General features: G+C 46.7%; 1 protein-coding gene across 1 annotated transcript in view; it reads left to right on the top strand.

Annotated features, from left to right (window-relative positions):
• The window catches only part of LOC309554636 (phospholipid-transporting ATPase ID-like), a 194,272-nt gene that overhangs the window by 109,906 nt on the left and 72,052 nt on the right, over positions 1-12,314 (top strand). The window contains exons 4-5 of the mRNA XM_082256354.1: positions 2,304-2,417; positions 10,150-10,248. Coding sequence (XP_082112480.1) covers positions 2,304-2,417; positions 10,150-10,248 — 213 coding nt within the window. The remainder of the gene's footprint in view (positions 1-2,303; positions 2,418-10,149; positions 10,249-12,314) is intronic.

Below are 12,314 nucleotides of genomic sequence, written 5' to 3'. Positions count from 1 at the left end.
CCCCTTACATCGGTGGTCAGCGAGGTGCTCCCTTACATCGGTGGTCAGTGAGGTGCTCCCTTACATCGGTGGTCAGTGAGGTGCCCCCTTACATCAGTGGTCAGTGAGGTTCCCCCTTACATTGGTGGTCAGTGAGGTGCTCCCTTACATCGGTGGTCAGTGAGGTGCTCCCTTACATCGGTGGTCAGTGAGGTGCCCCATTACATCGGTGGTCAGCGAGGTGCTCCTTTACATCGGTGGTCAGCGAGGTGCTCCCTTACATCGGTGGTCAGTGAGGTTCCCCCTTACATTGGTGGTCAGTGAGGTTCCCCCTTACATCGGTAGTCAGTGAGGTGCTCCCCTTACATTGGTGGTCAGTGAGGTGCTCCCTTACATTGGTGGTCAGTGAGGTGCTCCCTTACATTGGTGGTCAGTGAGGTGCTCCCTTACATTGGTGGTCAGTGAGGTGCCCCCTTACATTGGTGGTCAGTGAGGTGCCCCCTTACATTGGTGGTCAGTGAGGTGCTCCCTTACATTGGTGGTCAGTGAGGTTCCCCCTTACATTGGTGGTCAGTGAGGTGCTCCCTTACATCGGTGGTCATTGAGGTGCCCCCTTACATTGGTGGTCAGTGAGGTGCTCCCCTTACATTGGTGGTCAGTGAGGTGCTCCCTTACATCGGTGGCCAGTGAGGTGCCCCCTTACATTGGTGGTCATTGAGGTGCCCCCTTACATTGGTGGTCATTGAGGTGCCCCCTTACATTGGTGGTCAGTGAGGTGCTCCCTTACATCGGTGGTCAGTGAGGTGCCCCCTTACATTGGTGGTCAGTGAGGTGCTCCCTTACATTGGTGGTCAGTGAGGTGCCCCCCTTACATTGGTGGTCAGTGAGGTGCTCCCTTACATTGGTGGTCAGTGAGGTGCTCCCTTACATTGGTGGTCAGTGAGGTGCCCCCCTTACATTGGTGGTCAGTGAGGTGCTCTCTTACATTGGTGGTCAGTGAGGTGCTCCCTTACATTGGTGGTCAGTGAGGTTCCCCCTTACATTGGTGGTCAGTGAGGTGCTCCCTTACATCGGTGGTCATTGAGGTGCCCCCTTACATTGGTGGTCAGTGAGGTGCTCCCCTTACATTGGTGGTCAGTGAGGTGCTCCCTTACATCGGTGGCCAGTGAGGTGCCCCCTTACATTGGTGGTCATTGAGGTGCCCCCTTACATTGGTGGTCATTGAGGTGCCCCCTTACATTGGTGGTCAGTGAGGTGCTCCCTTACATCGGTGGTCAGTGAGGTGCTCCCTTACATTGGTGGTCAGTGAGATGCTCCCTTACATCGGTGGTCAGTGAGGTGCCCCCTTACATTGGTGGTCAGTGAGATGCTCCCTTACATTGGTGGTCAGTGAGGTGCCCCCCTTACATTGGTGGTCAGTGAGGTGCTCCCTTACATTGGTGGTCAGTGAGGTGCTCCCTTACATTGGTGGTCAGTGAGGTGCCCCCCTTACATTGGTGGTCAGTGAGGTGCCCCCTTACATTGGTGGTCAGTGAGGTGCTCTCTTACATTGGTGGTCAGTGAGGTGCTCCCTTACATTGGTGGTCATTGAGGTGCTCCCTTACATCGGTGGCCAGTGAGGTGCCCCCTTACATCGGTGGTCATTGAGGTGCCCCCTTACATTGGTGGTCATTGAGGTGCCCCCTTACATTGGTGGTCAGTGAGGTGCTCCCTTACATCGGTGGTCAGTGAGGTGCTCCCTTACATTGGTGGTCATTGAGGTGCCCCCTTACATTGGTGGTCAGTGAGGTGCCCCCTTACATTGGTGGTCAGTGAGGTGCCCCCTTACATTGGTGGTCAGTGAGGTGCCCCCTTACATTGGTGGTCAGTGAGGTGCTCTCTTACATTGGTGGTCAGTGAGGTGCTCCCTTACATTGGTGGTCAGTGAGGTGCTCCCTTACATCGGTGGTCAGTGAGGTGCCCCCTTACATCGGTGGTCAGTGAGATGCTCCCTTACATTGGTGGTCAGTGAGGTGCCCCCTTATATTGGTGGTCAGTGAGATACTCTCTTACATCGGTGGTCAGTGAGGTGCCCCCTTACATCGGTGGTCAGTGAGGTGCTCCCTTACATTGGTGGTCAGTGAGGTGCCCCCTTACATTGGTGGTCAGTGAGGTGCTCCCTTACATTGGTGGTCAGTGAGGTGCTCCCTTACATCGGTGGTCAGTGAGGTGCTCCCTTACATTTCCAATTAGAAAAACGTGTGAATCTTGGGTGAAAGTTGTGTGAAAAGATGAATAAATTGAAGGTGAATGTCGGAGTAACATTTAATATTTGTGTTTTTCAGACCAATGCAATCAAGACCTGCAAATACAACGTTTTCACATTCCTCCCCCTCAACCTCTTCGAACAATTCCAGCGGGTGGCCAACGCTTACTTCGTCTTCCTCCTCATCCTGCAGGTGAGACCCCCGAAATCCAACCAATCTTCTCTGACCTACTGCAGCCAATCAGAACAGATCATCCACTGATACAGCACGATCTGATTGGTTATTACTGCACAGCATCCTCGCACCTCATCATTGATAAGCATAGATGGGGTCTTCTCCTATCACTGTGAAGCCGAGGCATCTGATCATGTGACTTGGAGAATCATCCAGTGTGACCTGGGTTCCTTCTCCCAGCACTGGTCACATGACCTTACCTCTGTTCACCAGCAGCACAGGGGGGAGCCAGAGAGCTCAGCCCTTCTCCTAAGCTGGATACACACTATACAACTTTTGTTGTTAGATTTACCTTCAACTATGTAGTGGGGAGGGCCGGCCTGATTGCATAAAAATTGAAAGTGTTTAGGTCTGACCTCATATTATATGATTTTGGTGAATCTAAAGCTGGATACACACTATACAACTTTGGATTTTTTCCTTTAGATTTACCAAAACCATATAATATGAGGTCAAACCTAAACACTTTCAATTTGTATGCAATCAGGCCGGCCCTCCCCACTACATAGTTTAAGGTAAATCAAAAGGAAATCTAACAACAAAATTTGTATAGTGTGTATCCAGCTTAAAGGAAAAAATCTAAAAACAATTGTATAGTGTGTGGCCCATTATGCCCCGTACACGCGTTCCAATAATCGTACGACAAAACTCGCTTTCGATCTGATCGCACGATAATCTGATTGTTAGTACACAGCTTTCGACAGTGAATTGGCTTCCCCCCTGCCTAATGGGGGGGGGGGGGGGCGAGGGTGCCTCTGGCCTTGCGTGTGTGCCCGCAGGAGCGCTCCCGCGAACCACCGTACAGGTATGTGCAGCCAAGCCAGCCTGCCGCAGTATATCTGGTCGGCAAGTGGTTAAACGCAAGAAGTAAAAGTACCTGAATCTGACCCAGTATCAGCCTCTTGCAGTCCCTGTACAGCAGAGCTTAGACTGGGAAAGGGAGAAGCAGCACAAGGAGCCAATCAGTTGTCCTGCAATACTCATGTGCTAACAAAGAACGTGCTGATAGGAGGAGAGAGCAGAGTGACAAAGAGATGAACCCTTTAATCCATACCTCCCCACTTTTTTGAGATGGGAACGAGGGACACCTATTCGCAAAAGGATGTAGGCATAGGACACACCCCCTGCCACGCCCCCTTAAAGAAGAATTATAGAAAAAAAAAATTGTGTAACCACTACTACTCCTTTAAACTGGGTTTTGAAATTCACAAATGCAGCAATTTAGAAATTGGATGAAAGCCGGGAAAGACTTTTTGAAAGATAAAAAGTGCATTTTATATACGACTATATACAAACCCGATTCCAAAAAATTTGGGACACTGTACAAATTGTGAATAAAAACAGAATGCAATGATGTGGAAGTTTCAAATTTCAATATTTTATTCAGAATACAACATAGATGACATATCAAATGTTTAAACTGAGACAATGTATCATTTTAACCACTTTACCACCGGAGGATTTTCCTGCTAAAAGACCAGGGGTTATTTTGCGATTTTTTACTGCGTGACTTTAACGGACAATCGCGCGGTCATGCGACGCTGTACCTAAACGAATTTCACGTCCTTTTTTTCCCACAAACAGAGCTTTCTTTTGGTGGTATTTGATCACCTGTGCGATTTTTTGATCACGCGCTATAAACAAAAAAAGAGCGTAATTTTTGCAAAAACAACAATATTTTTCACTTTTTTTTATATGAAATTCCCCAAAAAAAAAATGTAAAAATCTAAATTTTTTAAAATTTTCGGCCAATTTGTTTTACGCTACCTATGTTTGGTAAAAAAAATCGCAAAAAGCGTATTTTGATTGGTTTGCGCAAAAGTTATCGCGTTTACTAACAAAGGGAAAGATTTTTGTCATTTTTGGTGTTTTTTTTTTTAACGAGTAATGGCGGCGATCTGCGATTTTTTTTGCGGTACTGCGACATTGCGGCGGACAGATCGGACCCTTGACTGACATTTGTGACACTTTTGGGGGTACCAGTGACATTACTGCAGTAATCAGTGCTATATACATATGCACTGTTACTGCAAAAATGACACTGGCAGGGAAGGGGTTAACAGTATTGGACAGGGAGGGGTTAAGTGTGTCCTAGGGGCGTGTTTCTAACTGTGCAGGGACAGGTCTACTAGTGTAAAAACAAAGATCAACAGTTCTACATAGTAGAACTGTTTGATCTTCACTTTTACACAGGGAGAACTGACAGGCGGCTTGTTTACACAAGCCGCTCTGTCTTTCTCCCGCTGTACCGACGATCGTAGTGTGACCGGCGGACATCGGGTCCGCCAGTCACACTCCCGCACTCCTCCGTGAACGAGCCGAGGCGGGTGCGCGCCTCAGCGGGCGCGTGCCCGCCCGCTATTGGCTCTGGAAGGAGTGACAGGCGAGCGACGTAGACCTACGTCACTCTGCCTGGCCGGGGCCGACTGCCGCAGTAAATATACTGTGCGCAGTCGGCAAGCGGTTAAGGGAAAAATAAGTTGATTTTAAATTTCATGGCATCAACACATCTCACAAAAGTTGGGACAAGGCCATGTTTACCACTGTGTGGCATCCCCTCTTCTTTTTATAACAGTCTGCAAACGTCTGGGAACTGAGAAAACAAGTTGCTGAAGTTTAGGAATAGGAATGTTGTCCCATTCTTCTCTAATACAGGCTTCTAGTTGCTCAACTGTCTTAGGTCTTCTTTGTTGCATCTTCCTCTTTATGATGCGCCAAATATTTTCTATGGGTGAAAGGTCTGGACTGCAGGCTGGCCATTTCAGTACCCGGATCCTTCTTCTACACAGCCATGATGTTGTAATTGATGCAGTATGTGGTCTGGCATTGTCATGTTGGAAAATGCAAGGTCTTCCCTGAAAGAGACGATGTCTGGATGGGATCATATGTTGTTCTAGAACTTGGATATACCTTTCAGCATTGATGGTGCCTTTCCAGATGTGTAAGCTGCCCATGCCACTCATGCAACCCCTTATGCCCCGTACACACGTGCAGATTATCTGCAGACTTTTGTCTGCAGACTTACCTTTTCTATGTAGTGCAAGGGCCTGCCGGATTGCATACAAATTGAAAGTGTTTAGGTTTGACCTCATATTATATGGTTTTGGTAAGTCTGCAGACAAAAGTCTGCAGATAATCTGCACGTGTGTATGGGGCATTAGTGCTACCTGTCCCAACTTTTTTGGAATGTGTAGCTCTCATGAAATCCACAATGAGCCAATAGTTGACATGACATTTCAAAATGTCTCACTTTCAACATTTGATATGTTATCTATATTATATTGTGAATACAATATAAGTTTATGAGATTTGTAAATTAGTACATTCCTTTTTTACTCACAATTTGTACAGTGTCCCAACTTTTTTGTATTTGGGTTTGTAGATCAGACCAAATAGAGGGACAAATGAGGAGGACAGAGGGACAGAGGGACTTTGCTCCAACATCAGGGACAGTTGGGAGCTATGCTTTAGTCTGCTGCTTCCCCTTTCACTGTCCAGTCTCAGGCTGGGGGGCGGACATGACATATAAGTGTTACCCTAATTGCAGGTGATGAGTCATCAGGTCTCTTTCCCTGCTAGGCAGGGCTGTACTGTGTGACAGAGCTGTGTAAATCTCAGGACTGGATGGGCAGAAGTACATATTCTTTGTCAGGTGAACGAGCTCACATATGTATTTCAGCTTTGTGTTTGACTGTTTCCCTGGAGTTCAGTTGGTAATCTGTAGCCTCAGTAATTGTAGACATGTGAAAGAGCCGGCCTGAATGTAAATAATGTTATCAGCGTGTGCTATAAAAGCCTTCTGTTATTATGTATTGACCGCGTCTCCGCATCAGATGGTGCCATTGTGTATGGGAATCAGATCTGTTCAGCAAATGGGATCAGCCAGCTTCCACTGCTCACACATGCAGCCTCTGTATTTATCATTTATATAGTGCTGACATATTCCATAGAGCAGTACAGGGAACACTGAACCGGTCCCATCAGCCCCCCCACAAGCTAACACCCCCACCCACATTCATACACATACACAGGCTACGGGAGATTTGGGAGTCAATGTAGCTGTCTGTGTGGTTTTGCATTAGGGAAAGAAAACTCTGCGAGAACATGCAAACCCCATGCAGATTGATATACGAACCCCATGCAGATTGATATACGAACTCCATGCAGATTGATATACGAACTCCATGCAGATTGATATACCAACTCCATGCAGATTGATATACCAACTCCATGCAGATTGATATACGAACTCCATGCAGATTGATATACCAACTCCATGCAGATTGATATACCAACTCCATGCAGATTGATATACCAACTCCATGCAGATTGATATATGAACTCCATGCAGACTGATATATACAAACTCCATGCAGATTGATATACCAACTCCATGCAGATTGATATATGAACTCCATGCAGACTGATATATACAAACTCCATGCAGATTGCATCCCCTGGCAGGATTTCAGCCGGAGCTGTAAAATAAGAGTGCCGCTGTGCAGTCTTTTTATTTAACCACAAAGATCCTCAATGAAAGCGCTGAGGGATTCTATCAGTCTGTAGAGCCACAATCAGGTTTCATTGAGGATCTTTGTGGTTAAATTGTTATTCTTGGGCATCATAATTGGTGCTCTCTGTTTCACCTCCCAGCTGTGAGGGATTTCAGTTTTGTTCCACCGTTTTATGAACAGAGTATCACTGCACAGCGCCTTAAATTGTCTACTTTGTAATTTAGCAGTCTTTTTATTGAAATCTCTGATGCAGCCATCCTATAAGGCAGTGGTATTCAAACTGTGGCCTGAGGGACACATGTGGCCCTTTGCTTGCCTTTGTCCAGCCCTTGGGGCACCTTTCTATCCACTGACAACAATGATGGGGCACCATTCTATCCACTGACACCAATGATGGGGCACAATTCTATCCACTGACACCAATGATGGGGCACCATTCTATTCACTGACACCAATGATGGAGCACCATTCTATCCGCTGACACCAATAATGGGGAACCATTCTATCCACTGACACCAATGATGGGGCACCATTCAATCCACTGACACCAATAATGGGGAACCATTCTATCCACTGACACCAATGATGGGGCACTATTCTATCCACTGACATTAATGATGGGGCACAATTCTATCCACTGACATTAATGATGGGGCACCATTCTATCCACTGGTACCAATGATGGGGCAGCCTTCTATTCACTGGTACCAATGATGGGGCAGCCTTCTATTCACTGGTACCAATGATGGAGCACTATTCTATCCACTGGTACCAATGATGGAGCACTATTCTATCCACTGGTACCAATGATGGGGCACCATTCTATTCACTGGTACCAATGATGGAGCACTATTCTATCCACTGATACCAATGATGGGGCACCATTCTATCCACTGACACCAATAATGGGGCACAATTCCTCCCACTGACACCAATGATGGAGCACCATTCTATTCACTGACACCAATGATGGGGCACCATTCTATCCACCGACACCAATGATGGGGCACAATTCTATCCACTGACACCAATGATGGGGCACCATTCTATCCACTGACACCAATAATGGGGAACCATTCTATCCACTGACACCAATGATGGGGCTCCATTCTATCCACTGACATTAATGATGGGGCACAATTCTATCCACTGACACCAATGATGGGGCACAATTCTATCCACTGACACCAATGATGGGGCACTATTCTATCCACTGACACCAATGATGGGGCACAATTCTATCCACTGACATTAATGATGGGGCACCATTCTATCCACTGGTACCAATGATGGGGCAGCCTTCTATTCACTGGTACCAATGATGGAGCACCATTCTATTCACTGGTACCAATGATGGAGCACTATTCTATCCACTGGTACCAATGATGGGGCACCATTCTATTCACTGGTACCAATGATGGAGTACTATTCTATCCACTGACACCAACAATTGGGCACCGTTCCTCCATTGAATACTAACAATGGGGCACAATTCCCCCAGTAAATACTAACAATGGGGCACCGTTCCTTCACTGAATACTAACAATGGGGCACCGTTCCTGCATTAAATACTAACAAAGGGGCACCGTTACTCCACTGAATACTAACAATGGGGCACCATTCCTCCATTGAGTACTAACAATGGGGCACCGTTCCTCCATTAAATACTAACAAAGGGGCACCGTTCCTCCATTAAATACTAACAAAGGGGCACCGTTCCTCCATTAAATACTAACAAAGGGGCACCGTTACTCTACTGAATACTAACAATGGGGCACCATTCCTCCATTGAGTACTAACAATGGGGCACCGTTCCTCCATTGAATACTAACAATGGGGCACCGTTCCTCCATTGAATAATAACAATGAGGCACCGTTCCTCCATTGAATACTAACAATGGGGCACCATTCCTCCATTGAATACTAACAATGGGGTACCGTTCCTCCATTGAGTATCTCCATTGAATACCTCCTTGAGTACTAACAATGGGGTACCGTTCCTTTATTGAGTATTTCCATTGAATACCTCCTTGAATACTAACAATGAGGCACCGTTCCTCCATTGAATACTAACAACGGGGCACCATTCCTCTATTGAGTACTAAGAATGGGTCACCGTTTCTCCATTGAGTACCTCCATTGAATACCAACCATGGGGCACCACTAAAACCAATGATGTGGCATTGCTCACTCCATCAAATGCTGGGCAATATTTTACTCCCACTGGCCATAGTCTGGGCCCCCTAAAGACTGAAGGACAATAAACTGGCCCTGTGTTTAGAAAGTCTGGAAACCCTTGCTACAAAGCAAAAATATAGCTCTGATTTGTTGATTTATGTGTTCTTACTCTTGACTTGTGCTACTGAGCTCTGTAAACAAAACAGGGGCAGAAAAGACAGGAAAACGCATGAAAAGGAGACCAAAGCTCCATCTGCTGTCCTAAATGGAGACTGGAAAATATAAATATGGAATATTTCAAATATACCCAACTAGTAATAAAAATATATTAAAAAAATTCATTGTATTTTGTTTTTTTGTTTGTTTTTTAACCCCAACTTAAAGCGGATCTACAGTGCATCTGAACACCACAAACTAAAACCACTATTTAATTCATTTTCATACTCAAAGAAAACTCCCCCTTTCACCCATGTCTCTATGCTTTATTTTTCTGAGAAATCACTTTGAAAAACAAACCTCTAGCATTTTTGGCGGTAGCCATCTTGAGTAAGGGCAAGTGATTCATGTAGCATTTACTTCCTGGAATCCATCTGCCCTTAGCTCAAGCTTGCATGCAGAAGAATGTGCTTAGTTTGAAAAAGCCCTCCTCCTCTCTTCCCCTACTGAAGAGACTGCTGGGATGTATGACATTATTTGCCTAGGCAAGAAACCAGGAAGTAACTGAAAAAATGTAATAAAAAAAAAAAAAAAGTAATTATGATATACTTTCCTATCTATTGACCAATGCTAGCAACATGAGGATTACAAATAATCAATGTTGATTGGGGGAGGGAAGTTCCACTTTAAAGAAAGACAAAAACATGCACAAATCCCACTAGTCTAGGTCTGTTAAGTTACATTGGCATTTGTCACCACCTACAGGCTGTGAATAGGTATTGCTGGAGTCATCATGGTGTCTCAGATCTCTACATTAACTTATATTCCTTTTTTTTTTTCAGCTCATTCCACAAGTCTCCTCCTTGTCCTGGTTCACTACGGTGGTCCCTCTGGTACTGGTGCTAGCTGTGTCTGCCGTGAAAGATGCCACAGATGACTATGTAAGAGACTCCCCCCTTAGACCCCAGATTATAGCAGGGTGAAGCATACGGACTGTATTAGGGTAACGTATAGCTCTTACTTACAGGTTTAAAGTATGACTCCAGCCAAAACTTTGTCTATTCTGGTTTTGGATGGAGTTTGGAAGGGTTATGGCCCCTGTAAGGTTTTTATTTGTCCTAGTGACCATTGCAACTGTTATAGAAACTTATGGGAAATGTTGCCAAATTTAACTGCGGTCATTGGAAAAGGAGTGTATGCAGTGGGTAGGAATCTCTGAATTGGGACATGACATCAGGTGGGACCTCCCTCTCTTTTTGGAGATTTCCCTCTGACTTCCTGTTGTGTATCCAGGTCAGAAAGTGAAGGAAATCTTTCCTATGAGGTCACAGTGGGATGGGCGGGGGCAGAGCCGGTGCTTCCACTAGGCAAACTAGGCAGCCGCCTAGGGCGCATTGCCACCTAGGGGCGCATCCATGAGGAAGGGAGCCCACCGGAGTGCTGCCTGCATGATGATCCTCTTTGTCTGGAGCTGAGTGGCATAAACCCTGGGTAGGATGTAACTCTCTACACTGAGCTGGTGGGCAGCCATTCATATCCCTGGGTCGGTATTAAACAGGGAGCGGAGGAGAGCTGAACCTGAGCTCAGCACTGGAGGGCGGCACATTTACTGGAGCAGAAGAGACACCGGAATGGTCTGAGGAGGTTGGTGATGAAGGATGTGTGGAGCTCTCTGACTGCTGCTTCTCCCTCCACCAGGAGCCGGTTGGAGCTGTGGTGAGCACTGTGGTCCAGGAGAGGAGCATCCTGGAAGAAGGAATCAGCAGGATTATGGTCAAGGAGGGCATAGTGCGGGCCACTCTCTTCATACTGCCCAGTGAGTGTCCCTAGAACAGGGGATCAGGGTCCCTAGGTGTGACATGGAGGATCCCTGGTGTGAAAGAGAATCAGGGTGCGACATGGGGGACAGGGGTCACGAGTGTAACAGGGGTTTGGGGTCACCAGGTGTGCATGGAGGAATTGGGATCCCTGGGTGTGCCATGGGGGATTGAGGTCCACAGGTGTGACATGGAAGAACATCAGGGTCCCCAGGTGTGACACGGAGGAACATCAGGGGCTCCTGGTGTGCCATAGAGGAACATTGGGGTCACTGAGTATGACAGTATGACATGGAGGAACACGGGGGTCCCTGGGTGTGACATGGTGGAAAATCGGGGTCAGTGGGTATGACAGCATGACATGGAGGAATATTGGGGTCCCAGGATATGACATGGAAAAACATTAGGGTCCCTGGGTGTGATATAGGGGGACATCAGGGTCCCCAGGTGTGACACAGAGGAATATGGGGGTCCCTGGGTATGACAGCATTACATGGAGGAACCATCAGATCAGAGTCACTGGATATGACATAGAGGAGTTTTTAACCCCTTCCCTTTTCATTTATTGGGGGGGGGGGGGGGCGCAAGTAGCTGGTCTTGCCTAGGGTGTAAAATAGTGTAGCACCGGCCCTGGGCGGGGGTAATCTCTCATTGGGGACATGACTTCTAATGAGATCTCCAACAACTTTTGGAGATTTCCCTGACTTCCTGTTTTGTAAATAGGACTGAAAGCAAAGGAAAAACAATCCTTTGAGGACACAGCAGGGGGATCTCTTACTGGGGACACTATTTCTGGTGGGATCTCTCTCACTTTTTGGAGATTTCCCCCTTTGAGGACACAGTGGTGGGAAGGGAATGCTATAAGGGAGACATGACTTCTGGTGGATCTTCTCACTTTTTGGAGATTTCCCCCTGACTTCCAGTTGTGTACCCAGGTCAGAAAGTGAGGGGGAATCTTTCCTATGAGGTCACAGTGGGGTGGGTGGGGGAGAATTTCTTAATGGGGGCATGGCTTCCAGTGGAATCTCCCTCAACTTTTCTAGACTTTCCCCAACTTCCTGTTTCGTAACTAAGTCAAGAAGAGAAGGGAAATCCCTTTGAGGACACAATGGTGGGGAGGGAATCTCTTAATGGAGACATGACTTTTGGTGGATCTTCTCACTTTTTGGAGATTTCCCCCTGACTTCCAG

The sequence above is a fragment of the Pelophylax lessonae genome, assembly GCF_965119305.1.
Source record: "Pelophylax lessonae genome assembly, chromosome: 1".
Lineage (NCBI taxonomy): Eukaryota > Metazoa > Chordata > Amphibia > Anura > Ranidae > Pelophylax > Pelophylax lessonae.
Note: the sequence above shows the minus strand (reverse complement) of the source record. Positions and strands in the feature narration are given on the sequence as shown.